The following is a 26,539-nucleotide window of genomic DNA, read 5'->3' as shown; positions in this document are numbered from 1 at the left end:
ACTGTAAAGTGCGAGTATGCTCGTGAGACTTTGAGTGCGTCCTGCGTGGGCGGGGTCAATTCACTTCATTCGACGTCAGGAGGTTAAACCGTATTCAAACGAAACCCGAACCCCGGTTCCTGGGTTACCCACTTGCATCAACCCGGACACTTGAACCCAGCCCAACAAACGCTGTTGATATTCTAGCGAGTTCTACGACACCGCAGTGAAACCGGATGCGACGGCACGGCAGCAGTCACCGGGAAAGAGACTTCCGCTGAGGAGAAGCCCGCCCGGCGGAGCCGAGTCATTTCACGCGACATTGATTCCAAAGCGTCCTCATGTAGCAGTTCAGTGTCCTGGTATGTGAACGCTTTGTTTTAATATCCATATCTCTTGTTATTTTGTCCTTTTTGACGACGTGTTTACGTCGTATTCGACGCTTTGTTCGGCTACCTCGTGAGACAACGGCGCGTCTCCAGGTACAAATCGAACAAACCTTTCCACACAAGTATTATGTTTTTAGCCTCCAGGGGAGAACTCTGAACACAACAAAGCAAGTTCTTCTGAGCCACACTGTCTTCAACAGTCAATGGTAGTGGTTTATACGGTGTTACGCTTAAATGCAGGAAGTATACGCAAAGTTAACAATGCAGAAATATTGCCAGTTTATTAGGTACACGTACATAATTGCTTGTTGTTACCATACAATATCCACTCGGTTGATCACCGTGGCAACAATTCGATGCTTTTGGACATGTAGACCTGGTCAAGACAACCTACTGAAGTTCAAACCAAGCATCAGAATGGGAAAGAAAGGGGATTTAAGTGACATTGAATGTGGTATGGTACCAGTAGAGGTGGAACGAGTACTGAAATATTCTACTGAAGTTAAAGTACCACTATTTTGATACATTTTCACTGAAGCACAAGTAAAAGTACTGGTCTAAAAATGTGCTCAAGTTAAAATAAAAAAAAGTTGCTGGCTTTGGTTCTTTCTTGTGTTGTGCAAAAAGGAATAAAAAGGGATAAGGGGACTCAATATCTCCCATGAATTGCTTTTAATTAAAGGCAAACCTTTACAAATTAAAGTGCTGACAAAATGAAACATACATATAATGCATCTGCTAAAATGGGTCAAAGGTCACAAATGCTTTAACTTTTCTCACTCACTTACCCACTCACTGATTAACACCAATTCACCTGTCCTCATCATTCACTGACAGTACAGTACTTCTTGGCACACATTGTGGCCCTTTAGTACCAAGTGTGCATTGTTTAAATGCCACTGCCTGGCTGAGTATTGACCATGTTTATGCCTTTATGACCTAATGGTGCACATCAGATTGGTTTGTTGAACATGAATTTGTGAATTCACTCTATTCAAATGGCCTCCACATTCACCAGATCGCAGTCCATAATGGTTGTGGTGGAACAGAACATTGGCGTTATGGATGTCTAAGCTGAAAATCTGCAGCAACTGTATGATGCTGCCATGTCAAACTTGACCAAAATCTCTGAGGAATGTTTCTTACACTGTTGAAACTATGCCATGATGACTGCTTTTATCAAAACATCTGAGGACGTTACACACTCACAAGCAAAGTCACTGGACATTATATATAGGACTTTTAACTGAGGAGCCCCCTTGTTTTTGTCTGTGTTTTTGTTTTATTTTCTTATATGTTAATTGTCGCTTATACTGAAAATACTAAATAAAAAGTTTAAAAAATAAAAAAAAAGAAACTATGCCATGATGTAGAATTATGTTCAGTTCTTAATTTGACAATTTTGAGAAACAGTAATCTGTTCACTCGTGAGAGTCAGTTATTTTTATTCAACAAGAACAGAAAACAAAACCCTAATGAAATTCTGCAAGCCAATAATCAGTCAATAAAGAGAAAATAGGCATTTAGAATTGATTTAAAACAAAGTTAATGTTATAAACCATTATAAACCTCCCCACAGATTTATTCAGGTGTGCTTTTAGATGTGCCAAAGTGTGTTTGGACACCCATTTTAACATTTAATCTATTTGTAAGCACAATGCCATCCTCATGGACCATTTCTCTCCCGTAACAGTAACAGGTTCAGGTAAAGACAGGCCAAACAAGCACTGCACCTCATCTGTTCCATGACTAATTGGGTAATTCATGTCTAATGAATATATTCACAGCTGCTAATCACAGTGAGGCCTCCCTCAACAGCAGCCACCTGCGTTACAGTATATTTACATGTGATATGCATTTTTTTTCTTCCCTGCAAAGCTTTTCGATTTATTCCCTGCAGCATTTCCCACTCAAAATTACACACAGAAAGTCTCTGTAGTGTAACAATAGCAGATAAAACTGCTGAGGACTTCATTCATGCCATGAATCTACTGCAGCAGATGTGTTGTTGAGTGCTACCACACAGTCATTAATCAGCGCAGGGCCCTATCTGTCTTCTCTTTAGGCCCTTCAAGACTTTACCAATTACACACTGCTGCTCATTATTGGGTTGATCAGTATCCGACTAATCGCAATAACACACGATGTCATGCTTTGGAACTCTTCGGTAATCAGTCTCATTCAGACCTCCTCCACAAAATCACATCCTCAGCAGAGAGATTTAATTTAGCTGAAGGATTACGCTTGCTCAGACGTAGTGGCGTTTTTGTGATGGAGGAGATGCTGAGGACTGTTATAAATGCTGCCGCTGCTGCCACTTCTGCTGATATCCAGCAGTTCTGGCAAAAGCTGCAAGAGCCGAGAGCCTTGTTTAGCTGTTAATCATCACAGCATGACAGATGTGTGACAGATGCGAGGGAGCAGTTGAATAGGGAGGATTATATCAGCAGGCACTGCAGTTTTAGAAATTGTGCTAGAAAATCCGTCTGGAGCCACTGTTTTCCAAAATTGTACAGACTATTGTTACCAATTTATAATATATATATAATATAAAAGTGTGACAAGACCACCTGTGTGCAAGGTTTCTGATTATTTTCCCTGCAATTTATATAATGCCTAAAATAGGTAAACCAGCTCTGTTGATTATTAAAGTACTAACCTGTAGTTTTACATGTCTTAGGCTGCCAAGCGGTTGGTCATGAAGAAACGAGCCAAGAGGCGGCAGGAGGAAGACGAGACCTTGTGCTGCTGTGAGTACGTCAACAGACACGGAGAGCGCAGCCATGTAGCAGCCTGCTGCTGTGACTGTGAGGACCTGGATGATGCTTTTGACAGGTGAGACATATTGTGTTCAACTGTGAGAGGCTGCTACTGATTATTTTTGAGTTACGGTTTGTGTGTCACGTTTTCTTCATTTATCAGCCAACTGTCAGAAAACAATGGAAAATGGTCAGCTCAGCTTTGTGCAGTGTAAGGTATGGGTAAAATGTCCCTGTCAAGACAAACTGTAATTGAGTTGTATTCGTCTTTTAGTCTTTTATCTCCGCTGTAAGTTTTGTTGAGTATAAATTGTAAGTCCATAAGAAAAGATGGTTGATGTATCCACAGTTTATATGACACAGCCATGTACCAGATTCAGGTGCTGTCTTGAGTCTATGTAAAGGACAGCTTATCTTTTTGTAGTCGGACGCATTTACTAACGTAATTACTGCAGATAGTCACTCACCAGGAGGCGGTTAAGATGCTCTGGCTTCACTTTTCAGAGTCTTCATGTCATTGATTTTTATATACAAATCATAAAGTACGTCTCATTCAGGGCCTGCAGCCTTCGTCGGCCGAATTAAATTGTTAAATGTGATCTATGGGCAGTGTTCCTACCTCTAACTTACTCACAAAGTCCAATGAATTTTGGAACATGTTGGGCTGTGAAGGTTCGATTACTTATTATAGCTTTCAAGGCAAAAGTAGACTTGTGTGACAACTGGTAGTGACATCGCCCATAAGAATCTGAGCTCCTGTTTTGAAGCCTCAATCTCGGAATCTCTCAATCACACTTTTATTCTCTATTTTTGTCTAAATTAAAACATCATTTACAAAGTTGATATCATATTCTATTGGAGAATACCTGGAACTTGTTAAAGTGAATCATTCCAAAAGAAAATGTGACTGATGAATGATTTGCTGACATAAGTCAAATGAGAACCAGGCTAATTTTCCCATAGACTTCCATTCAAACTGAGTTATTTTTGCAATTAGTGATGTCGCCCCCTGGTGGCTTTTCAATATATTGTTATTTCCAGCAAACTGGAAGGTTAAGGCCTTGTTCCTGCGCTGTGACACGTTTTCACATCTTCTGACCTCCAAATGCACTCGACAAAGGATGCAGAACCTGAATTCACATTGACAAGGTTCAAAAAGTTATAGATAATAATGACACCTGAACTCTTTCTGCCATGATATGTGAAAATGCCAGCCATTTAAAAAAAAGGATATATATTAATTCTTTAAAACAACGCTTGCTAATTTTGTAAAAATCAAAAAATTTTAGGCTTCTGAAGAAGGAGCCCCAGAAACCTGAATCTCTTTCGAAGGTGGCAGAGGTCGTCACAGACAGGATTCGAGTGCCATGGCTGTGGGGTGGAGCCCGGAAACTGGACCTGTCTGTTGTTCCTCCTCTTATCCTCCTTCCAGTCCTGCTGCATCTCGCTGCTCTCCACTTCCTGCTCGGCATCGTGAGCCTGATCGCTCTGCCCGGCTTGGTGTTGTGGTACTACTACTTCACCCACCGCAAGAAGGGACAGACTCTCTTCTTCCTCAGCCTGGCTCTCTTCTCCCTGGCCTACATGTACTACTTGTTCCTCACTGAGGTGTTTCCCCGCGGCGATATTGGTCCCGTCCAGGTGTTGGGGGTCACTGTCGGGGTCATCCTCACCCTAGTAGCTCTCATCCACAGTAAGAGAGGACCTGGCACTGTGCTGCCGAACCAAGAGGCCGTCCACAGCACAGTAACATATTACAGCCCTCTGGCAGACAGGGACCCTGCCGTCAATGGGGGGAGGCACGATGTGACAATGACGGTAAACAACCGGTCTGGCTCAGTGGAGCAGTCGGGAATAGAGCTGAAGGACAGTAGGAACTGGTGTCCTGTGTGCAGGGTGGTGCGACCCCCGAGGGCGGGACATTGTCGGATCTGTGGTGTCTGCGTGCTGCGCCTCGACCACCACTGTGTCTGGTGGGTTCCATTTTTTAAAATGCCTGGCTCTCCCTCTGCCTGTCTTTGCCGTTTCCCTTCACTTTTTCCTCACACCTCAAACACTTGCAGTTTCCTTGTCTACTTGTGAGCTTTTCATATCTACACAAACTTCACTCAATAAATGTGAAAAAATTGCAATCACTCCTTAAACTGTTTTATAAAAGCACTGTCCTTATTTATTATAATTATCTTGTGATTAGCTGTAGGAGAACACTTCCTTTTAGGACGAATCAATAACTAAATCAATCTCCAGCTAGTTTGGTAAAATACTGGATTTTTCAGCTCCTTAAAAGTGAATACTTAAGTTAAGTAATACACTAACTAAAGAACCTGGACTAAATTAATATCTTTGAACAAAACAAAAAATTTTAGGATTTGGAAGCATAGTCAAACATTTTTCGACAATTTATTTAAACAAACTACTCTTTCTTGCTGCCATCTCCTTCCTACTTTCCACTATTCATGTGTTCCTGCATGTAAAGTGTATCCCTGTGGTCTCAATACAATGTTCTGTCTTGTTTTGTGTGTACTTGTATGTGTGTGTGACTCCCGTCCATCATCACGGGGAGCAGGATAAACAGCTGTGTGGGTCAGGCCAACCATCGCAGCTTCCTGCTGACGCTCGTTTGCTTCCTCTCGACGTCTCTGTATGGGATCAGCCTGGTGCTGCGGAGCGTTTGTCCCACACAACACCTGCTTACTGCTCTGCTGTATTGCCCCGAGGTCTACAACCAGTACAGGTATTGGAAACAATCTAATCAACTTTATTAATAAGTGTTTTATTTGTCTTTTCAAAAAGTGACATATTCAGTGTTTGAGCAAGATTGATGTAGCAGCATATCTTTCAAACATGACATCTTTCCAATGCATTAAAAAAATAATTTCCTAGTGTTTAATTTAGTCCATTCTTCCAATAAATGGATGAGTAAGTTAGTTTATTGTGGTTTATAGTGGTATTTTAAAAACATACAAGCATTGTGATGATAAATGGTGTAAAACGGTTTTATGGTCCTTTTATTTTAACTTTACGTGTTATAACTTTCAATCTCTGTCTGTTGCTGACAAGAAAATTAACCAGTTATGGCAGTTATGTGTATGTGCATGAACACACACAGCGAAGCAGCAGTTTCATATTGAAGTAATTTGTCAAATCTGGCAACCTTTATAGTAGAGCCACTTGCATTGTTAGGTCACTCAGGATAAAAAAAAAACCCAAAACATTTCTACAAAGCCATTCTGCGCAGCACACATTAATAATTGGCTCCGAAACTTAAACCACGTTCAAAGGTTTTTCTGCGCTTCAAATGGATCCCATGGAAACAGGAAACTGCAGATTTGTCTTTTGGCAACAATCAAGGGCAAAATAACCTTCTTTTAAAGCTCATATAAAATTTTTTTTTACCCAAGGCACTGTAAAAACAGACACAATTTTTCAGACACTATTTAAAAATCAATTTTACAGAGTGTCTCGGGGTGAACCCCATCAAGTGGTTGGACAGAGAGACTTGTTTGTGCTCATTGCTTTGAGAGAGTGGACACAAAGAAGTTCACGTGCTGTGACGTGGCACTGCTGTAAGGCAGCACATGCTTAAAATAGGTGAATCTCAATATTAAACTCGTCTACATGTCTAAATGTCCACTTGTAGCTCTGTTCATGTATAGATTTATATTAAAAGATACAAATAGTATCAGACAAGGAATAAATTTGTTTTTTGTAGTTGAAATCAAGCACCCCCCACCCACCCAGTGATACTCTTGATTACATAAAGAGTAATAACCTTGTATGTTTGGTACATGTTAGTATTGTGATTCATTGTTATGTTGCTGTAGGTTTGTAACCAACATTTCCCCTTGTCTGCCTTCCAGCTCTGCACTTTGCTTCACCTGTGCCTGGTACTGCAGCATCGTGACTGGCGGTCTGCTTCACCTGCTGCTGGTGCAGGTCATCAATGTCAGCTACAACGTGACGGAGCGCGAGGCGCGCGTGGCTTTGCGAGAGAAGACCGCTCGGAGAGCCCTGTGGGGACTCGTCGTGGACACTGGCGTCTACTCACGAGGTTTCTGCGGCAACTGGGCCGAGTTCATGACCATGGGAGACAGAGTGAACTCTCCCTCTCCTCTCCAAACAGACCTGGTGTAAGAGAATGTATATAGGAGTATGGCTACTGCTGCTGTGTTCCTGTCCACTGGATGGCAGCATGGCCCCTTTAACCTTGACTTTGCTGGTCACTTTCTGTTAACAGGAATGTTTTCACTGTGTGTCTGCAGATACTGATGTGCCACTGTAATACATAGCAATAATAATAACAACAACATTCCACAATAAGATGCATTTACTGCCTTTTAATGTCACGGACAAGTTTCATCTCCTCTGTGCAGCTACGTCCACTCACATTTCTGAGCTCCTTCCACCACTGCCTACTTCATCCACCTTGATCACTGGATGTCTTCCTTTGACTTGAACGTTGTCTTTATATTTCCTCTACATTCTAGTGCCTTGGTTGGAGTCGTCAACAAAGAAGAAAAACTGTGACAGTGAGTGATCTGTTGATCCTCACGGGGACATTTTCTCAAGAGCCCGGCAGCATAATGATGCTTCTGGAAATGGTCAGTGATTCAGAGCATCATTTCCTGGATGATCTCCCTGCAATGAACTGACTTGGCCTTCTGAAATGTATCATGCATATTTATGGATAACTTAAATATTCAGCAAATGTCTGCATTAAGCGTAATGACTGGTGGTATGGTTATGGATGCATTAGAAGTTACTTCTATTTAATGATCTGGTGCAGACTCCTGACTTAAACACTTCCAACTGTTCTTTTTTGTCCATTATTTGCATCCTCATACTGACACCACTCTCTATGAAAATATACTGGTTTATTTTTTATTAAATCTATGTGAAAAATGTGTTTTTTCATGTTGTGTTTGTGTGAGGGAATGTCACAGCTACTGCAATGAGTCTGTGTCCTCTGTGGGAGTTTGCAGTTAATCTCCGGCAGCGTCACTCTCTCTTCGCGGCGTTACGGCAGATAGGAGCAGAAATCCGGCAGGACCTCGGACACTTTCCGCCCCAGCTTCTTTCGCCGCTCCTCCTTCTTTCTCTCCTCGCGCAGCACACACGGAAGCTGCCTCCAGGACAGGAAACATCGCCACAACACCCGTCTGAATCGCACGCAGATGGAGGGACAGATGGGAACAGAGCAAGTGAGCAATGAGAAACTGAATTATAGGGACCTCTGAGTTGACAATACCTAATGAGATTTCACATGATGCTACTAGGAGCCCATTCACAGTGGCAGCTGGGCAGCCATCCGAAACTCACCTGCAGGCCATTTAGCCGACTTCAGAACGCTAGATAAAGTTCACAAACACTTACATGTTGAAGCAAAGCAATCATTAACTCTGGCTTCCATTAAGAAGCAGGGAGGACTGCACAGGTTATAGTATAATATTGTTCAACACAATGGAACACAAATGTGGTTGCTCATGTTCTCAAGAGCCAGAGTTATACTGTGTGTACTGTGTATTGAACTAAAAAGATGAACTTGGCAAACTTTTATTCCTGCTTATCAGCATTCGTCATTGTGTGGACATTAGCATGCTTGTTTGCTTTGAGCACATATTTCTTCTGCCCTTAAGTACATCCTCAAAAAGTTGGCAGCATAGCAACATACTCCTCTTCTTGTTACAGCCATATTCCAAAATTAATTGAGTATGAGATAGCCAGGTGGAGAGTTATCGCTGCAAACACAGTTTCTCTTACCTGGAGTCACAAACCATTTGCTCCAGAGCCACTCTGCTCTGCCAAGTAATTTAACCATATTAAACTTTTTGCGGTGGCAAAAGTGACTCCATAAATTCTAATACAATATGACATTTGCAGCCAACTGCGGATATGAAACACCTCACCAAAGACCAGAGATTTAGTTGTACTTTTCAATCTCGCACACAGAAATGAGCCGTGAAAATGTGTCAAATCACCACTAAAGCTCTTATATTTCATATTGGGTAAATGTCTAATAATTGTTCATGCGGTGCATGTTCTAGTGGCGACCCCTTGCCCTAATCTATGGAACAAAAGTGGGCAAATAAAACTTGTTATAATACTTTAAAAAAGAGGCGTCAGAAGTCATAAAACTAATGTAAATATCTTCAGGACCCTTGAGGTGCTGTAGCTTCTTTGTGTTCTGTAATCTGATTGGTCTGATATTACAATCCAGCTTGTAATTAAAGTTTTTTACAAGCTGTTAAATTTAATGACGCCCGTTATTTAGCCGAGGGCACTACAGCCTCCATACAGTGAGCATATGGCAAAGTCAGTGGGTAGCAGACCTGTTATTGTGCTCCTGAGCCAGCTCCTGGAGATCCCACTGCACCAGCCTCTCCTGGGTCACATGGTCCAGCAGTGCCAGCAGAAACCTCCGCAGTGTGCGTATTCGATAGAAGCGCTCGGCTCGCTCGTCCCGAATCATCCGCCAGTCCTTCAGCTGAAAAAGACGGCGCTCACTTAGAGACGAGGATACTTAAATGTGACACTTAACTGTAGTGAAAGACAAACGATTAATCTGACTAAGTGGGAATCTGTGAAAATGAGAGCAGGTGGAGGAGGAGATTCAGACGTGTCAGTGAAAGTAGACAGGGAGACTGCAATCCAGTTTAGAGTACTTCACGTGTTTGTGTGTGCAAAGGTGTGTACACACCCTCTTCCAGCAGCTTAAGCTCCTCCGAAGCAGAAATTGCTGGTGCAGTTGGTCAGCAGAAGCTTCTTTCTCAGACAGCGACTCTTTTGCTGATTGCTGCCAGCCTAGTGTACACTGCCTCAAGAGGAAGAGATTGTGATGACTCTCGGCCAGCTGGCGGGGATTGAAAAGCAAAGCGGCGGCAATGATAAATGCATCCAAACAATCACATGAGCCAGGAGGAAATAATGGAGTGTTATGAAAAGATGAAGTGCCCAGAGGGTTTAAATCTTGCTGTGAAGCATGTATGCAGAGGGCTTTACTGCATTTCTTTACAGTGATGCGACAAAAGAGGGCATTTTGAAAGATGAAATGACAAAGTCCGTCAAGGGAATGGAGCTACAAAGTTGTGATTCTGTTTATTGTGTATTGTCACTCAGTGTTTGAAGTGACAATAGAGTGTGTGTGTAGTCGGGCTTCTAAGTGTGAATTGCATGACTAAAGTGTGTTGATGGACTGTAGGTTTTTGTGTTTTGTATCGTTGGCTTGTGGTGTTAAAGTCCGCTGCCAAGTGAGTATTTTTACCAAAACAGTTTGCTCACTGCACACAATAATCAGACTATTAAATGTGGAAGAGTGGGTTGCCTGTGGATACGCAGCCTGTGGTTTGTCGTACTTAGTAATAATAATCTTTGTAACGCCTCTGAAATTCAAAGTGAGCTGTACAACCAGATATTGGTGAAATAAAATGATGGTCGGAGAAAGGAAAACAAAAATGCAGTAAAAGAATAAATCATTCCATTGACAGCAAAGGCAAATGCATGAAAGGAGAAAAATGTCAAAGCTTTAAATTATTTAAATTATTCCTTAAGACTGCAGTCATTCCCTACATGGCACATGATTCTCATGCAATGTTGTATGAGCTCTTTGTAATGTTCAAGCAAGTCCATAATCAGCCAGGCTTTTAGTATCCACATTCAATTTATGCCAACTTGGATTTTTGTGTGCTACTTTTTAGCGTAAAGCTGAATTTTCTGTTTCAATAAGACAATGGACCTTTGGTGGCAGAAACTGTCATGTCGTCTGCCAAATAGTGACACTTGAGGCTTTCGGACACTTCAGTTCAGTCTGTGGTTTTTGATATGTGATAAGCTCTTGAGGACTGAAACGTTGTGCGGCCACATGGCAGATGATCTACCTGCATGTTGGCATGCTGGAGCTGAATGAGGTGTTTCCATGGGGCCAGACCTCTCCATAGCAACAAGGCTCTGTTGTTGTGTTGACTGGCTAGTTTCAGCTGTTCCTGCTGCTTTTTCAGATGCCTCTGTTTTTCTTCTTCCTTCTACTCGCGCAACAAAGAAAGAAACAATGATTTTTTCAATGCACCGGAGCACCATCACTACCAAGTCACTTACTTTAGCTGAACATGAGTCAGAACACGAGGATGTCTTGTCCTCTGTGCCACTGAGCTTTTTCACAATAATATTGTTAAAAACTGAAACACGTCTCACCTCTCTTCCTTGCCTCTTCTCCTCCTTCCTCTTTTCTGCTGCCCTGCGTTTCTCCTCCTTCTCCTCCCTCTCTCTCTGCTCCTCTGCAGCTTTCATCTCAGCCTGGAAATAGTCTTTGGTAAAATTTGTGTCTACTACTAATCTACTACAATCAAACAATACAAATACAAAACTTCACAATGTCTTACCAGCTTTTCTTCCTCCTTCTTTAGCTTGACTTCCTCGATTTCCTTTCTCCGCTCTGCGCGTTGACGTGCACGGGCCTCCATAGCTTCACAGCGAGGAAGAAAGGTGAATTGAGCACATGGTTTTCATCTACAATAGTCACAGGAGTGTGTTTATGTACTGTACTGTATACTTCTATTCTATCTACTATCAGACTTTTATGTCAGTGCGTGGCTCTCAAGGTCTTGCAATTTTCCTGCACAGGTTTCATTTTCCATGTAAAGTTCCCGTTGTGTTCTTATTGAGTACAGAAGTCGTTGAATCTTGCATAGAGCGAGGAACTTGCAGACTGACCTGTGATGCTTGGATGAGGGCATGTCTGGTGTTTGACAGTTTTCTTTGGAGGTGTCCACAGACCGTCAGGCTCTTCAGTCTCTTTCAGAGCCCTGTGGCAATAGCATTCATAGCCATGAGCAGACAAACAAAGACATGTCACGACCTTGTCTGTACGTCTGAGAAATGTGATTCAGACTTAAGGGTCGGACTATATGAATATAAATCTGTGAATGAGTTTCAACCGAGTGCAGAACTTTTTTTGCCTTTTACTTTCCGCTCTCTCTTTGACGTTGTAAATGGAGGTTAAAAACATATTTTATCTTTTGTCACAGAAATACAATTACCTAAGCCTTGAATGAACATTGACCCTGACAACCTCTTTGTACCTACTCTGATGTGATTTGTATTTAATAAGCACAGCAAGCACCGGATAAGGGGTTACAATATTCAGCCCATGCTTGGCTTCCAAACATTGCACACACACACACACACACCAAAACCTGCCAATAGACTGGACTGTGGACCACGGAGTGAGCTAACCTAATTCATCATCTTGAAAGAGTTTTAGAGCTAATAGCACATTTGGGGCATGTGGAGTTAGGAACACTGTCCAACTTATAATGCTCTGTCAAGGAGGGTTTGCAGAGAGTGGAAAAGGGGGTTGAATAGGAGACTAGGGCTTCACACTGCACTGTATAACATGGACATACTGCACTGATTAAACTCCACATACACCAACAATGCCCCAGTGATTTCATTGTGTGAAAATGCTGCTCGCCTCCCTCCCATTGGCTCTTTTACTGTATCCCTTTTATATTGTGTGTGTTCAATCATATATTGCATTATTGTGTATTGTGTATTGTATTTTCTAGATTTGAATGTGTAGGAAGTGCTTTGTATGAACTCTGGATGATGTGCTCGGAAATCTATCTATCTATCTAGTGGCTGGACTTGGTTTGCTCATGAGATGGAGGAATGAAATAAGCTAAAACTGCTTCACCTGTGGTAAAAAGTTAAGTTTAATCATCATCCATAAATCCATCCATCCATCCATCCATTCATCCATTTTCTACCACTTTATCCTCCACAGGAGGGTCGCGGGGATGCTGTGCCAATCTCAGTTGACATAGGGTGACAGGTGGGGTACACCTGGGAGGAAGCCGGAGAACCAGGAGAAAACCCACGCACATACAGGGAGAACATGCAAACTCCATGCAGAAAGGCGAGTTTGTATATATTGGTATAAATTGACCTTGAAAGTGCTTAAAAGTTGCTTGAAGCTGGTGTAGATCTATGATTCATGTCAAGCAAAGTGGCAACTGGTTGCGAGGCATTTAGAATTGCAATTTTGGCGGCACCATGTTGATGTTTTGTAACAGGTTTGGAGGCGTCACCTGGCAACCAGGCTCCTGCTGGACGATACCAGCTGTCAATTACACTGATGTCCACTCATAATAATTATGTGCCATACTTTATCTTCCACCTTCCTCTAAATAGGAACATCATTTACGAAACTCATGTGCTACTGCAGAAGAACAGGAGGAAGAAGCCTCCACTTCCACTCAAACTGAGTTATTTTTACAGTGGAGTCACCCCATAGTGCCCTTTGATTCATTCAATATATTCCTGTCCAGTTTTATATGGGGTCTCTGGTTAAAAGGCAGCACTCGCATTGTGGAGTGAATCCTATTTTTGTGTGGTTTTGTTGTTGCTCTGCCTGTGAGGTTGTGGACTTTTGCTCGATCGATAACGGGGGGGAAAAAAAAATGTTGTGCGTCATTAGGCTCTCGGAGCAGTGAGAGACAAAGCACTGCTAGGTTTAGGGAAGAAGGGTGAAATGATTTTCTCCTAATATTGGCGCATTTTTGACAGTATGTGTGCTTATATTTAATTTAATTGGCATTGTTCAATAGTGTCTCTTTTCAAGAGGAACTTATATAATAAACAGCCCATAATAATTAGAATACTTCACATTAGTCTACAGCACATGACACCTCAAAGAGAACATCCTCATACCTAATTAAATAACTTATTTTTTTCATTAAGTAATCTCACATTGATGATAAGTCTATGGACATCTTCATTTCTATAAGAGTAGCAGTGCAGGTGAGGAAAGTGAGATAAGGTGAGGCTGCTTTGTTCATCATTCCGGTGAATTATGTGAGTTAATGTAACCCGTGAAGCTTTCTATATAACAAAGCCTCACACAGAGAGAGCTTCCGTGCTTTGGACATTACCTCTGCTGTGTGCAATCAACGGTGTGGCTCTTTGCTCTCGAGCCCCCTCGCACTGATGGCTGTGAGAGGTGTTTGGCTTTCTTTATCTCCATCTCCAAACCCATCTTGCTCTTCTCCACGTTCAGCTGTGCAATTTGCTCTTGCTGCTCCTTCAGCAGCTTCCTTTGCTGTGTGATGATCTGCTGCTGGGCGGCGTGTCTGTTCTCGAAGCTGCTGCTGGGCGCCGCAGCGGTTCTGTGGCAGGTGAAGGCACCATCATCGTCTCTCTGCCGAGCGCCGTGGAGCTCAGAAGCAGTGGGTGCTACGTGCCTCCGGGTCACCTGCCATGGTTGAGTGGGCTTGGAGGTCATGGCACCCACAGGCATTTTATCCTTCAAAAGTGCAGAGGCGTTGGGGGTCAAAGTGGCTGACCTTTGGGGAACATCCTATAGTAAATAAAACAGAACAGAGCAGAAATAGGTGAATTATAGATGGGGAAAAATCATTTGTAGAGCAAGACGCAAGAGCATTTGTAATGATGTATCTTGGAGGCTAATAACTATGGCGAAATAAATAACTAAAGGGCCTTGCGCGAACTGCTATTGATGTTTTTGTTTGTAATTGCAACCCAGAATATAAGGAAGAACGACAAACAGTGCAGTATTCATCAATTTATCTATAATGCAAGGGTCACTTAAACTGTCTTATAGGCTTCAAACTTGGCTGTGACGTATTAAGGTCACCAGTGTGTGCAGGGACAACTTTGGCAGGGTTTGGATTCAAGAGCTATCGGGCACCGCACTAGTTATTTGTGATTGCAAAAGCAGATTCCATGTTTGCACATGAATTAATTAAAGCTCACATTTGTTAGAATTTCAATTCCATATCCTGATGTTTATTACTTAAAAAAAAAAAAGTAAATAGAAAAGTGGTCAAAATCATCATCTTCAATTCTATAATTTGATTAGATTGCTTCGACTGTATATTTATCTCAGGGAAATTAAAACCATACATCCTGAAACACAAGGAGAGTATGTGCTCTTTCTTCTGTAGCATCAACTCCTACGATTCCAGCTTCACCTCTTACCCTCCTTTAGACGACACCTTTCTCTCCTTTTTCCTTCCCCCTCGCTGTCCTTTTATATGAACATTACGACTACTTTTATCCCCATTTCACCCTCAAAGTTGTTTGGATTCTTTAACAGGGAAAGTTTTTCTCCCTTGTTGATACATGGAGAGTGTTCTTTTTAATCCAGTTCAGTCCCCACACTTGTTTATTGCCTTTCTCTCCTGCCAAGAACGGACCTGATGTTTAAGTCATGAGTCCGCTGCGTAATATTTGACTCACTTTTTCAAAAACGTAGAATTTTATGATTATATAACGATTTGTGAGTGCACCTCTCACCTCCTCTGTGGTCTCTGGTTGATTCAGTGCCTCAGGTGAGGACATTATTGGCTGATAAGCACTGGTTCCCACAGCCTTGAGGTTGCCCATAGACGCGGCATTGATTAAAGCCGCCATCTTGCGACGGGTTTCCTGCTGCTGGGCCAAAAGCTCTCGCTGTTCCCTCTCCACCCAACACCATCGCTGCCACTCGTTCAGGCATTGACGAAGCAGCCGCCTTCGGTCGCTCTCCATAGCCAGCTGACATTGTCTGGAGGAAGAAACAGTCATCATTGTAATTTTAAACACCAGTTACCGTTTGATCAAGGTCAGAATCGCCCAAACTTTTTATAAAGATGGCCTGGATATTGCCATACTTGTTAATAGGCAAACTAGACATTTCCAAGAGATATTCTGTCACCAGCCCCTTTATTAGGTACATATGGACAGGTGCTTGACACCTTAAGGGCCATGTCAAGGTTTCTCCCAACATTCATCTACTAATACTTTTATCAGATGATCAGATGACATCACCGAAAGTTTGAAATTTTGATCGTGCCTGCCTCTTGCAGCCAATTAGGGTGGATTAAACCTTTAGACAAAGCAGTCTTTTTGTGGAATCAACCTTTAAAACTTAGAAGGAGAGAGAGAGAGAGAGAGAGAGAGAGAGACTGACACTTGCAGCTGGTTGTCCTTAAAGTTGTCCTTTTTCAAGAACGGTTGATGATATAGATTAAATTGGTTTGTGAGCGTCGGGAGGCTTTCAGGAGCTCCCACATTTAAATTTGTGAAAAGCGGGTGTGAATTGACAGAGAAATTATAGTTTTAAAGTCACCCTCTTCTTCATTTTTTTTAAAACTCCAAAGCAGGCACTCAAGATAAAGTACTTTACTTTATAAAGTACTTTACTTTATCTTGAGTCAATCGCGTGGCAGCAACATATTGGCCAGTGCATTGTGGTATGTCGACATGATCGAGAAGACTGTGCTGAAGTTCAAACCGAGCATCACAATGGGGGGTGGGTATAAAGGTGATTTAAGTGACATGAAAGGTGAGGTGGTTGTTGGTGCCAGATGGGCCTGGAATCTCCTGGGATTTTAATGCACATCCTTCACCAACTCTGGGATTTACAGAAAATGTCCTGAAAAAGACAAACATCCAGTGAGTAGCAGTTCCCTGGGTGAAAATGCCGTGTTGATGCCAGAGGTCAGAGAAGAATGACTGGTTTGGATATGCAACAGTAACTGAGATATTTCTCAAACGTCCATTGAATTAGTAGCAACTTGGACTTCTCTTGGAGAATTTTTACCTTTGGTCAAAGATATTTCTTCAGTTCTGAACGTTGCTGGTGAGGACAGTGCTAACTGTAACTCCAGTGTGTGCTCTGGGATGAGAGCTCAAATGTCTTGGGGGTGAATGAGAATCGACACAGACAGTATTTCAAACAACCGCCCGTCACAAAAGAGCTGAACACACAACCTGTCAAACCTCGAGCAGATCGGCAGCGGCAGCTGAGAACCATTCCACACTTTATCCAGTGCACATTATGCAGAAGAGGCCAGTGAATGTAAATCTTAAGTAAAATGCTGGAAAGATCTGTGCAGATATATTTGGTGACTATGAGTTAGTGTGCTAAACTTCTACTGTCACAGTTCTACTCCTATAGGTTGAAATGTGCAGTTTGTTATTTACAGATAAAAAAGGGCAGGATGAGTAAATTGACTGTTGTTATTGTTGTTTTTGTTCTTGCCTGTGTTCAGTCCGTAGCTCCTCTTCTGTTCTCACCACTGCCCTTTGTTTTTGTTCTGCCCACACCACTGTTCGCCAGCCTCGCCATGCTCTCAATTGCCTCTTCCAGTCTGAGAGGGCCATGGCCTTCCCCATACGTAACCTCCGGTCCAACACCACTGAATACCACGCAGAGAAATGCCTCTGCAGAAACTAAACAATGCACACAAGTATAGGAGTGGGGGGTAATTGTTTACATTGGTACTTAACTGTAAGTACGCCTGCACACATGTATTACCGGGACTGACCTTAAGGTTGTTCATGTGAACAACGGTTTGGATTTTCTGCACTTTGTAAAGCTGCTCTGTGACCCTCTGCTGCTGCTGCTGCTGCTGCTGCTTTTGTTGTGTGGAAAGTGTTGGAGCTGACAGGAGGTCACTCGCCGTCTGTCCTTCCTTTCTCTCAAATTCTCTGTGGAATAAACAAACAGGGTTCAAAGATAGATGACAGATAGTCCCTAAGATCACAGAGGAATTCATTGGAAGTCGATATAAAATAAATGTATATAATCTAATATAATTGCTGCATAAAATATGTCAAATTTAGCAAGCATTTCTCAGTTGGCATTAAAGCTCAAACAATGTTTAGTTTGTCCATTGTGTGTTATTGTAAAATCATAACCCATCTCCTGATATAAATATAAAAGGCTCATTCTGGTGTACAACAATTCATACAATCCGGTGATTGTACACTTGAACACAAATTAAATGAAAGTAATTTTAACTAGATTTTACACATTGGACCTTTTAATACAATTTCTCTACTTTTTCCCAAAACTCTATTAAAAAACTCTATTAAAAATATAATAAAAGCAATAACGCCTATTGCTTTTTTTTTTTAACTTAATACATAAACCATAAATAATTTTATTGCCCAAAATTTACAAAATACTTCCAAAACTAACTCAGTTGCCACATCCATGTTTTTTCTTTCTGTGTTTTACTTCTGGTAAGCACTTTGTGACTATAACATTAGTACACACATAATGTACATACAGTAAAAAGTAATATTATGGAGATAATTTAGTAATAGGGAAGTCAAGTATTTTATGATGTACAGCTTTGGTCAGTACTAATACGCTGTCTCTGTTCTGATCTACAGGAAATCTTCCCCAACAGTTGGAGTCACTGGTTCATCACAGATGTGCATGTCAACAAGTTACCAGTAAGCCCATTCCATCCACTACAGACAGGTGGGCCAATCAGGACACACTGGGAAGGCGAAATTGAGGTTAATTTTAGATGCAGGGGATGGTTGTGACCACTTAAGCGGAGACCAAGAGGTTGCTATGGAGACTATACCTTTGTCTCACCAGCTGTTTTAGGCCTCTCCTCTGCTCCATCTGGCGTCGCAGTCGCACCATCTCCTGCTGCACCATTTCCTCTTGTCTACTTAACTCCTGCTTCCTCCTGGTCTCTGCCACTTGCTCCCTCTTCTTTGCCTCCTCTCTGGCAGCCCGCTGAAACTCCCTCTCCCTCTGCTGCCTCTGCCTCTCAGCATCACGCTGGGCCCTGTTCTCTCGCACCTTCAGTGGCAATCAGTGGCAATTAGTGGAAAAGTGAAAACAAGATGAGTGTCCATCTTCCTTCTAACCAACAGTGTTTAAGTCTTTGATTGCAGCTTGGAAGACTTTTGGTGATAACAGTGAGACAGTGACATAAAACACAGAACATTAGCACAAATGCTAGGGGCCAAAACGGCTCCTGTCACAAATTTGCACGAGAAGCCTATTATTTACCTTCAGATTATTATTATTCCATGGGTTTGCTGTCATTTTTGAGGGGGTTAACGTGCATGAAACTTTGCACAGAGGTCAGGTCTGGCGAAAATGTGATATTGGCACTATAGCACCCCCTAAGGTGAAACGTGGATGGAGCAAGCCAAGATTAAGTTGCACCAAATTTCATGAAACTTGGTGGGAACTTGTAACAGCCCAAGACGAACAACAAAGTCCATTGGGACCATGGCCTCAACGCAACAGCAAGTCGGCCATTTTAAATTCGGCATCCGTCTTCCAGCCATTTGCACGCTTCATAAACGAACAAACTCGTCTGAGAGCGTTTATCATACCGACATAAAAAGTATGACAATTTGTACCTGACACATCAAAGACAAAAAGTTAACAAAAGGTTTTGCGGATTCAGAAGGGCGGGGCCATGGCAACGAATTTCAAAAGCGAATTTCAACCATTTGCCACGAAACAGGAAGTACCCCTATAACTTCACCATACATTGCCACAAAACTTCATACGTGACACAAGAGACCGATCCTGAACACGTCTACGGACACAAATTTGACCCAGAAGGCGGTCTGCCATTTTGAATTTAGCCGCCATTTGGCCTTGAAGCGGCACGTGCCCTCTTACTTATTATTATTCTGTGGCTTTGCGGTCATTTTTGAGGGGATTGTTGAGTGAGGGAGAGGGGTGAGGTCTGGACTTTTTCCCCCCATGAATTACAATAGGTCCTCGCACCACGAGTCCTTGGGCCCGAATAAAAATACATATATTGCATACAGCTTGAAGATTTGAGACGAACCTGTTGGTGGCGTGCTTCCATGGTGATGAGCGGGTCTCTGAACTTCTTCCTTGTTTGACTTACATCTAGTGCCAGTTCCTCCATCATCCCAGAGTCCAACAGCTCTTGCTCCATCAGGTCTTGTAGGACGTGGTTAACAGTGCTGCACTCATTGTTCTCAGCCAGACAGTTGTAGAGGTCTATGTGTGTTTGTCAAGTGAGTCGAAAAAGCATTTGGTCACATTTTAAAAGTGATTCTGGTGATTTTTTCATTGATTTCTTTCGCTACAAACATGTCATTTCATTTCACAAATCTAATCATTTCTGCCTAAAACAACTGTGGTTCTTCTGAAGCAGACTGACAGTGGACACGGCCAGGCTTATTTTCACAGCAGTACAAACACATTTAGCCATGTGAGGTAACCTAAAAGACAGGACAGTGTGACAAACAAAACAAAATAAAACATAATCACTGGTTGCCTGTCCCTGCCATTTTACAGTCAACTCTGAAGACACCAACTGAAACAAATGATAGTAATACAGTTCACACTGTGACCAATTGCAAAATATTGTCTAGTTTTAAGTCCCTGCTGGTGGTTTTTCATATTCTAATGAAAATCACAGCAAACCCATGAGGTGCCTGTAAAGAAGGAAAACAATTGGAAGACATTTAAAAATGGTAAAGAAAAGGCTACAGGACTTAATATGTTAATATGGAAAAATGTGCAAAATGGACAAATAAATAACCCTATACTGTATATGACTACATGATGTATAATGGACTTCTATCCTGACTGAACCCAGTGGGAGTAGGTTATTCAAAACTGGAAGTGCATGCATCCACTGAACATTGAATATTGAAATTATCTGGCTTGGAAAAAGGTTGACGCTTGACTTTCAGGTCAAACTTACTGTGTGGTTATATTTGTGTTCTCTGCGCCTTCAGTCGAGGTGCAACGTTAGGGAATTAATCTTTTGTTTGACTTATTCCTTTTAAGATGTCCTGGTTCAACCTTTACAGCATTTATAGTCTCTATCAGTAGCCACTATGTCACTATCACCACAAGACCACAAATTCAATTTATTCTTGATTGATATCTATGGAATCTATCGAATTATCAAATCGGATAATATAATGCACTTTTTATTTATACATATATATATATATATATATATGTGTGTATATGTGTATATACCATTGAAGTTGTCATAGTTCATGGCAGTGGGCTGGGAACAAGCCAGTGCAGCAGGTTCTTCAGTCTCAGTGTAGCACATTAGGTCATCTTCGTCATCCATCTCCAGCTCCAGCCGCAACTTACTGCTGAGCCAATCACCAAGAAGAGCCTGAGCTGCAATACACAACGCCCACATGTCAATGATCCGTCTGCTGCTGCACGAGGCCAACACTCTCCACTACACATGAATCACTCCTCCAGAGACGTCTCTTACATGTTACTGACTGACTAACCTTCACTGTATGCGTCGTCATGATCTCTTAACTGGTCACAGCTCTGCAGAGGCACAGTGCGGCCGCCGCCGCTTCCTGAAGGAGGTTTCTTCTTCTTGTCTGAGAAGACTTCAGAGACGGCAAACTCGGAGGCCGACTCCACACGCTGAGGGTCGTTCAGAATAAACAAAAACACATCAATGCTGGGTTGACTCAACGTTTACACAGACTATAGTGTTGTCAATCATACAGTCAGTCATTCAGCTTATTTAAATATGCTGAAATATTTAATTATTCATCACTGTGTACAACATGCTGGACATGGACACAGGAGAAAAAAGGTTTCTAAGAACATAAGGGAGAAAATGTCCATTTAGACCGTTAAAACTAAAAATTAGCAACACCTTTGTGCCATTTGGAGCTATTACAAAGACAAAACTCTCCAACTGTAACAACTATAAATACATTTTACATTTTTACTGTCAGAAACGTGTAATATGTATGATTTTTTTGGATTGTGCCTTTTTATCTCTCGATATCTGATCCAGTGATTTAGACCAGTATCGGTTCATCCCTAGTATAAAGGTAACTAAACCATCTCCAAGCTTGATGTTCCTGTTATAACGATTACTAAGATTAAGCTTAAAGTCCATAACATAACTGTAGCCAACCTCCATGGTTGTGACAGAGCAAAGAATCATCAAGTTTTTGCACAGAGAAATTTAATTATTCCACAAAAACCAAAAACTACTAGGGTCAAAATGATCAGCCCTCTTGAAGAAGTGAACTTTTATTGAGCCATGGCACAAACCACTGTTGTGCAACGGTGTGCTCAGAACTTCACTTTAACCAAGTTAAAACTGAGGGTTATCTCCCAATTTACACACAGTATAAAATCTTTGGTAAAGTGTTTGAGAGGTGTCACTTGAGAAAGCATTGTGCCAAAAATAAAATAAATCAGTTTAGACTGGAGGAAAAAGGATTGTTGACGCTCACAAAGCCGGAGAATACAGGAGGATATACAAAGTTATCACAGCGTCAGGAACTGGAGTGAGTTGGTTTTTGTGGAATAAGTTAATTTCTGTGTGCGAAGTCAAATAATGCAAGTATCCAAAATAAAACTAGCTGTGTTTTTTAAAAAAACAGATTTGTTCTGTTTAACAACATTTGGGAAATACTTTTAAAACAATAACATTTTGTGTGTGGGGGGGGGTCTAATAATTTCGTCCTCAGGTGTATGTTTTGCAGTTTTCTTAGCCAGTATCACTGGATCCTACAAATACAGCCAACACTTCCAGCCACATCTGTACACAGCTGCACCACCGCACACCATCTTCTCACCTTCCTCCATTGATCAATATCACCGTTCTTCATGTGCACCTGTTATCGAAAAGAAAAACAAGGGGCATATGTGTTGATACTGTTAGAAAAGCGAAACCATAGGGTCCAGGGTCCATAGGGTAACGGTTTGCACGCATTAACATGTCTTGACAGTTCACGGAAGACCTTGTACTGCAGGTGCAGCGTGCAAATTGAGGGCTGAGCCGAAGTCTCTCAAGTCTGCAAATCATTTCCCCCCGGACGGCTTAGTAGCCGTTGCCGCTCACATCAGATTACTGCAAAATCATTTCCAAGGCGTGTGAATGACAGTCCTTCAGCAACTCAACTATCTCTGTCAGAGGCTGCAGGCATGTGAGGCACTATATGAAACGAGCCACGAGTCCATTCGCGCTATTAACAGTCACAAATCCCTAGGGTCACATTATACGGAGGATTTGAATAATGCTGAAAAGCTAAAAAATTGGAAGACAATGAACAACTGTGCATTCAAATCTGTACTTTCTGTCACATTAGGCTGAAACTGTTCGGCTTTATTGTCTGTCAAGAGGAAATTTGTTTTGCAGTTGTCAGTACATCCATCCATCCATCAATCTTCTACCGCTTTATTCTCCACATGAGGGTCGTGAGGGGGTGCTGCAAAAGACAGTTGGCAGTACAGGAACAACAAAAATAAACACAAAAAACAATAGATGCACACAGCAGCACAACCAAAAGACTCACAACAATCCCAATCAAACGTCAGTCACGGTCAATAAAGTGCAATTATAGCACACACTGGCAGCATTAAATGCACATGGAACAAAGGAGGTTTTTCATCTGTTCATTTCTGGCGAGGCTCGTTCCTCTGCTCCGGGGAAGATAAATGAATTGGACGACAACAACGGGACAGGATCGAAGACTCGGCTTCTGCAAAACTTGACTGTCACAGACTTGTGTGACTCAGAGCCGCTGCGTGCCAATTACTTTGCTTTGGCTTCCTTCTACAATTTTGGACACATTACTTTTGTTTTGTACTGAGACAGAGATGGAGCCATAAAAAGAGATTCCTCGAGAGGGTTCGAGAAAATGACTCAGTATGAAACCTGTTGAAGAAATCCATGAGAGTCTTTTCAGTGTTAAAGGATTTCAATTTTTTGCCCAACTCTCAGCAGGGATGTTTTTTACTGATTGTTGTTGTATTGAGGTCATGGGACAAGTTTGTATTGATCACTGTCCCCGAGTACTTCTTAAACTCAACCATCTCCATAGCGCTGCCCTGGTTTTTTTGTTGAAGAAGTGGCTTTGGAGTTTTCCTAAAATCAATGGCGATGTCCTTAGTTCTCCCAACATTTATCTCTGGAAATGGCTATCACACCAAATACATGTGTATGTATATATATATATATATATATATATATATATATATATATATATATATATATATATATATGTATGTATATATATATATATATATATATATATATACATATATATGTATGTATATATATATATATATGTGTGTGTGTGTGTTAAATTGCTAAGCTGTGGCTTTTTTAAAACTGTCATCTTTAGGACATTTGGCTTTCGCAGGAAATGCAATATTTTTATACTCTTACGGAATCCTGCTATATTTTTCTGTGTGTATTATATATATATGTATATATATATATGTATGTATATATATATATAAATATATACAGTATATACATATATATGTACATATGTATAGTCATAATAATTTATGTCTACTCTTGCCTTTGCAGCCTTTCTTTGCAGTCTACTTTCTTATATTTATACTCCATATTACAAAAACTCAAACTAACTAAATGTTTACAAGAAATAAAAACTAGCAAACATGTCAATTGTCAAGCCTACACTTTATATAATCTGGCATCTGTCTATAATGTACATTCTATTTTAACTTTTTTTTAATAGTCATATTGCTAATATCTTTCTATATTGTACATTCACATGTGGAAATGCATGTTTATTATTTATTATCTTTATCTTTACTATCTTTGCTGCTGTGACAATGTAAATGTTCCCACTGTGGGACTAATGAAGGACTATCTTATCTTATTATGCCTTTTTACACATTTGTGACAGCAAATAAATCTTTGAATTGTCACATCGGACTGAAGGTTTGGTTTATTTATATGCATGGAAAGTTGGATTTCCTCATCAGAAAAATTACATGGAGGAAAATAACTAGAGGAACATGACCAACCTATACAACTATTGTATGTTCTATATTATTATTTAAGATTGCACATTGGATTACATTAACAAGGCTAAACATTCACATTAGTGTAGATCTTTTATTTCATAGACTTCACTCACCTTGTGTGATGACGTTTTACTCTTGCTGAAGCTCCTCCACTTAAACAGGTCAGGGTTATGCCCTGAGGACGTCATCATCGGCTCTGTTACAGGCTTTTACCTGCACTGTGACTTGTCACATACTTCAGCACAGTGTACATGACCACCAGGATTATACGTCAACAATAAAAACCGATGTTGAACGATGTATTATCAACAAAAAAAATGTCTCAAAGTGGCTACAAAGCGCTCAGGAAAAAGCACAGGAGCCGTGTACACAACTGCTACTGTTTTTGACCGCATAGGATTCTGGGTAATGTAGTGAAATAGACAATCTCATTGACCAAAATGTAATACAAATCGACGCCTGTCAGGACTACATGTTCCAAATAAACGTCGTGTGCAGATCCGCGTGTACGGTAACTATGGCAACCATGTTTAACTCCTTAAATAAGTAAGTATATACAAACAGAAATATTTGCGAGTATCTGTATATAATATTTTCTTATATACATATATCATTCATCATTTAATGTTTTACCACTTAAACACATGTTGAGCTTATTGTTGCTGTATGTATACATGTGTTCAATATATTGTGAATGAATTTATTTATACATTTAAAACGTATTAATAATTAAGCTCGCAAGACACCAAATTTTAGAGCACTGCGCGTGGTGAAGACGTCATTTTTCAGCGACTTGTAGTTTCCTCCATGAGTTTGTTAGCGAAACTCTCTGGATTTTAAGGGGTTTATATGTGAAAAACGACAAAACCTAAAGGTGAACCGCTTTTATTTTCGTAAATTAAATAATTCTTAATTCGGCTAAAGCTTAACGGAACACGTACGTGTCTGTGTTGATAGCAGCGTGACTAAATCACGTGTACTCGAGAGTCTGTGCTTGGAGCTAACGTTAGCTACTGCTGTCGGACAAGACTACAACTTTTAAAAGACGTTGGGAGACACGGTGGTGTCTTTAGTGCAGTTGTTTGAATGGCAGGCAGCAGGATGAAGCTGGAGCTGTGCCGGGTGGCTCAGGGAAGGAGTCGGCTGGGTGTTCTGACAGGTCTCGGCAGGACATCCCAGCAGTCCTTGGACGTGCCAGGTTGTCTTCTGTACACACACTTTGGGACAGTCCCGCATCTCACACAAGACACACTGCACACCGTGAGCAACCTTCCCGCTGTCACACAGGTCACCCTGTCTCATATGTAAGTTTTACACACACACGCACAGTTAAGGAATATTTTACAGTAGGAAATTGTATATTGTATGTAGGACAATGGGGTAAGTCAGGAACAAGAATCAATTGAATTTTTTTGTCAACTATTTAGGAAGATAATATTGTACACATCAGTGGAGAGAAAAAAAACCCTCCATTTTAACAGGAAGAAATCTTTGACCGAACCAGACTCAAAGATGTGTGGCCATCTGCCTCAACTGGTTGGGGTGAAAGGAAAAACGAGGGGCAGAGGAGAGGTGGGGGGCAGAAAGGGGGGAGATAGAAGAGAAAGACCAGGAGCAGATTGTTGATAAAGAATTATATTATCATTGACAAACTGAAAATGTGTTATGAATATAAATATCAATTTTTTCATAATCTTGTCTGCTGCAAACAGCTTGACTTTGTTCCCACGGATGTAGTCACTCACTTGCTCGCAATAACCGTAACCAGTTAATGCTTTACCTAACCACCATTCAAATTTAGGTTCTGTCTTAGTCAGACCAGGCAT

At 41.3% G+C, this 26,539-nt stretch overlaps 3 protein-coding genes and 1 long non-coding RNA gene across 5 annotated transcripts in view; 3 read left to right on the top strand and 1 right to left on the bottom strand.

Moving 5' to 3' along the window:
• Nucleotides 1–60: 60 nt before the first annotated feature.
• On the top strand, nt 61–8,683 carry zdhhc23b (zinc finger DHHC-type palmitoyltransferase 23b). Its single transcript, XM_044024301.1, has 6 exons — nt 61–341; nt 3,049–3,203; nt 4,417–5,100; nt 5,694–5,861; nt 6,988–7,257; nt 7,615–8,683. Exons 2-6 carry the CDS (start codon nt 3,067–3,069, stop codon nt 7,652–7,654), a joined length of 1,299 nt encoding a protein of 432 aa, XP_043880236.1. The 5' UTR covers nt 61–341; nt 3,049–3,066; the 3' UTR covers nt 7,655–8,683.
• Nucleotides 8,145–25,098, bottom strand: ccdc191 (coiled-coil domain containing 191). Its single transcript, XM_044024313.1, has 17 exons — nt 24,827–25,098; nt 22,508–22,546; nt 21,188–21,332; nt 20,916–21,068; nt 19,741–19,919; nt 18,505–18,728; nt 17,452–17,614; nt 17,166–17,356; nt 15,437–15,686; nt 14,053–14,477; nt 11,834–11,925; nt 11,503–11,585; nt 11,315–11,416; nt 11,002–11,145; nt 9,825–9,977; nt 9,457–9,611; nt 8,145–8,286 (listed from the first exon to the last, which is right to left on the bottom strand). The coding sequence occupies exons 1-17, from the start codon at nt 24,902–24,904 to the stop codon at nt 8,145–8,147; spliced, it is 2,718 nt and encodes a 905-aa protein (XP_043880248.1). The 5' UTR covers nt 24,905–25,098.
• On the top strand, nt 19,152–21,367 carry LOC122768374. The gene is made up of 2 exons (XR_006360299.1): nt 19,152–19,296; nt 19,408–21,367. It is a non-coding gene; the product is annotated as an uncharacterized LOC122768374 (long non-coding RNA).
• A 413-nt stretch (nt 25,099–25,511) lies between the features above and the next one.
• qtrt2 (queuine tRNA-ribosyltransferase accessory subunit 2) overlaps nt 25,512–26,539 on the top strand; it is a 50,265-nt gene continuing 49,237 nt past the window's right edge. For both annotated transcript variants that reach the window (XM_044035249.1, XM_044035240.1), the window contains exon 1: nt 25,512–26,017. In XM_044035249.1, the coding sequence (XP_043891184.1) occupies nt 25,800–26,017 (218 nt within the window). In that variant the 5' untranslated portion in view covers nt 25,512–25,799. The remainder of the gene's footprint in view (nt 26,018–26,539) is intronic.

This window comes from Solea senegalensis, linkage group LG1, assembly GCF_019176455.1.
Source record: "Solea senegalensis isolate Sse05_10M linkage group LG1, IFAPA_SoseM_1, whole genome shotgun sequence".
Lineage (NCBI taxonomy): Eukaryota > Metazoa > Chordata > Actinopteri > Pleuronectiformes > Soleidae > Solea > Solea senegalensis.
Note: the sequence above shows the minus strand (reverse complement) of the source record. Positions and strands in the feature narration are given on the sequence as shown.

What these genes read in the sequence shown, in the direction of transcription:
- ccdc191 (XM_044024313.1), bottom strand. Translation starts at nt 24,904, where the DNA reads ATGATGACGTCCTCAGGGCATAACCCTGACCTGTTTAAGTGGAGGAGC. An exon ending in TTCACATGAACAACCTTAAG is followed by an intron (nt 17,357 to 17,451) that starts GTCAGTCCCGGT and finishes TGCATTGTTTAG; the next exon opens with TTTCTGCAGAGGCATTTCTC. An exon ending in TCCAGCATGCCAACATGCAG is followed by an intron (nt 9,978 to 11,001) that starts GTAGATCATCTG and finishes AATCCCCGCCAG; the next exon opens with CTGGCCGAGAGTCATCACAA.
- zdhhc23b (XM_044024301.1), top strand. Translation starts at nt 3,067, where the DNA reads ATGAAGAAACGAGCCAAGAGGCGGCAGGAGGAAGACGAGACCTTGTGC. An exon ending in CTGGATGATGCTTTTGACAG is followed by an intron (nt 3,204 to 4,416) that starts GTGAGACATATT and finishes AAAAAATTTTAG; the next exon opens with GCTTCTGAAGAAGGAGCCCC. An exon ending in CTCGACCACCACTGTGTCTG is followed by an intron (nt 5,101 to 5,693) that starts GTGGGTTCCATT and finishes CACGGGGAGCAG; the next exon opens with GATAAACAGCTGTGTGGGTC.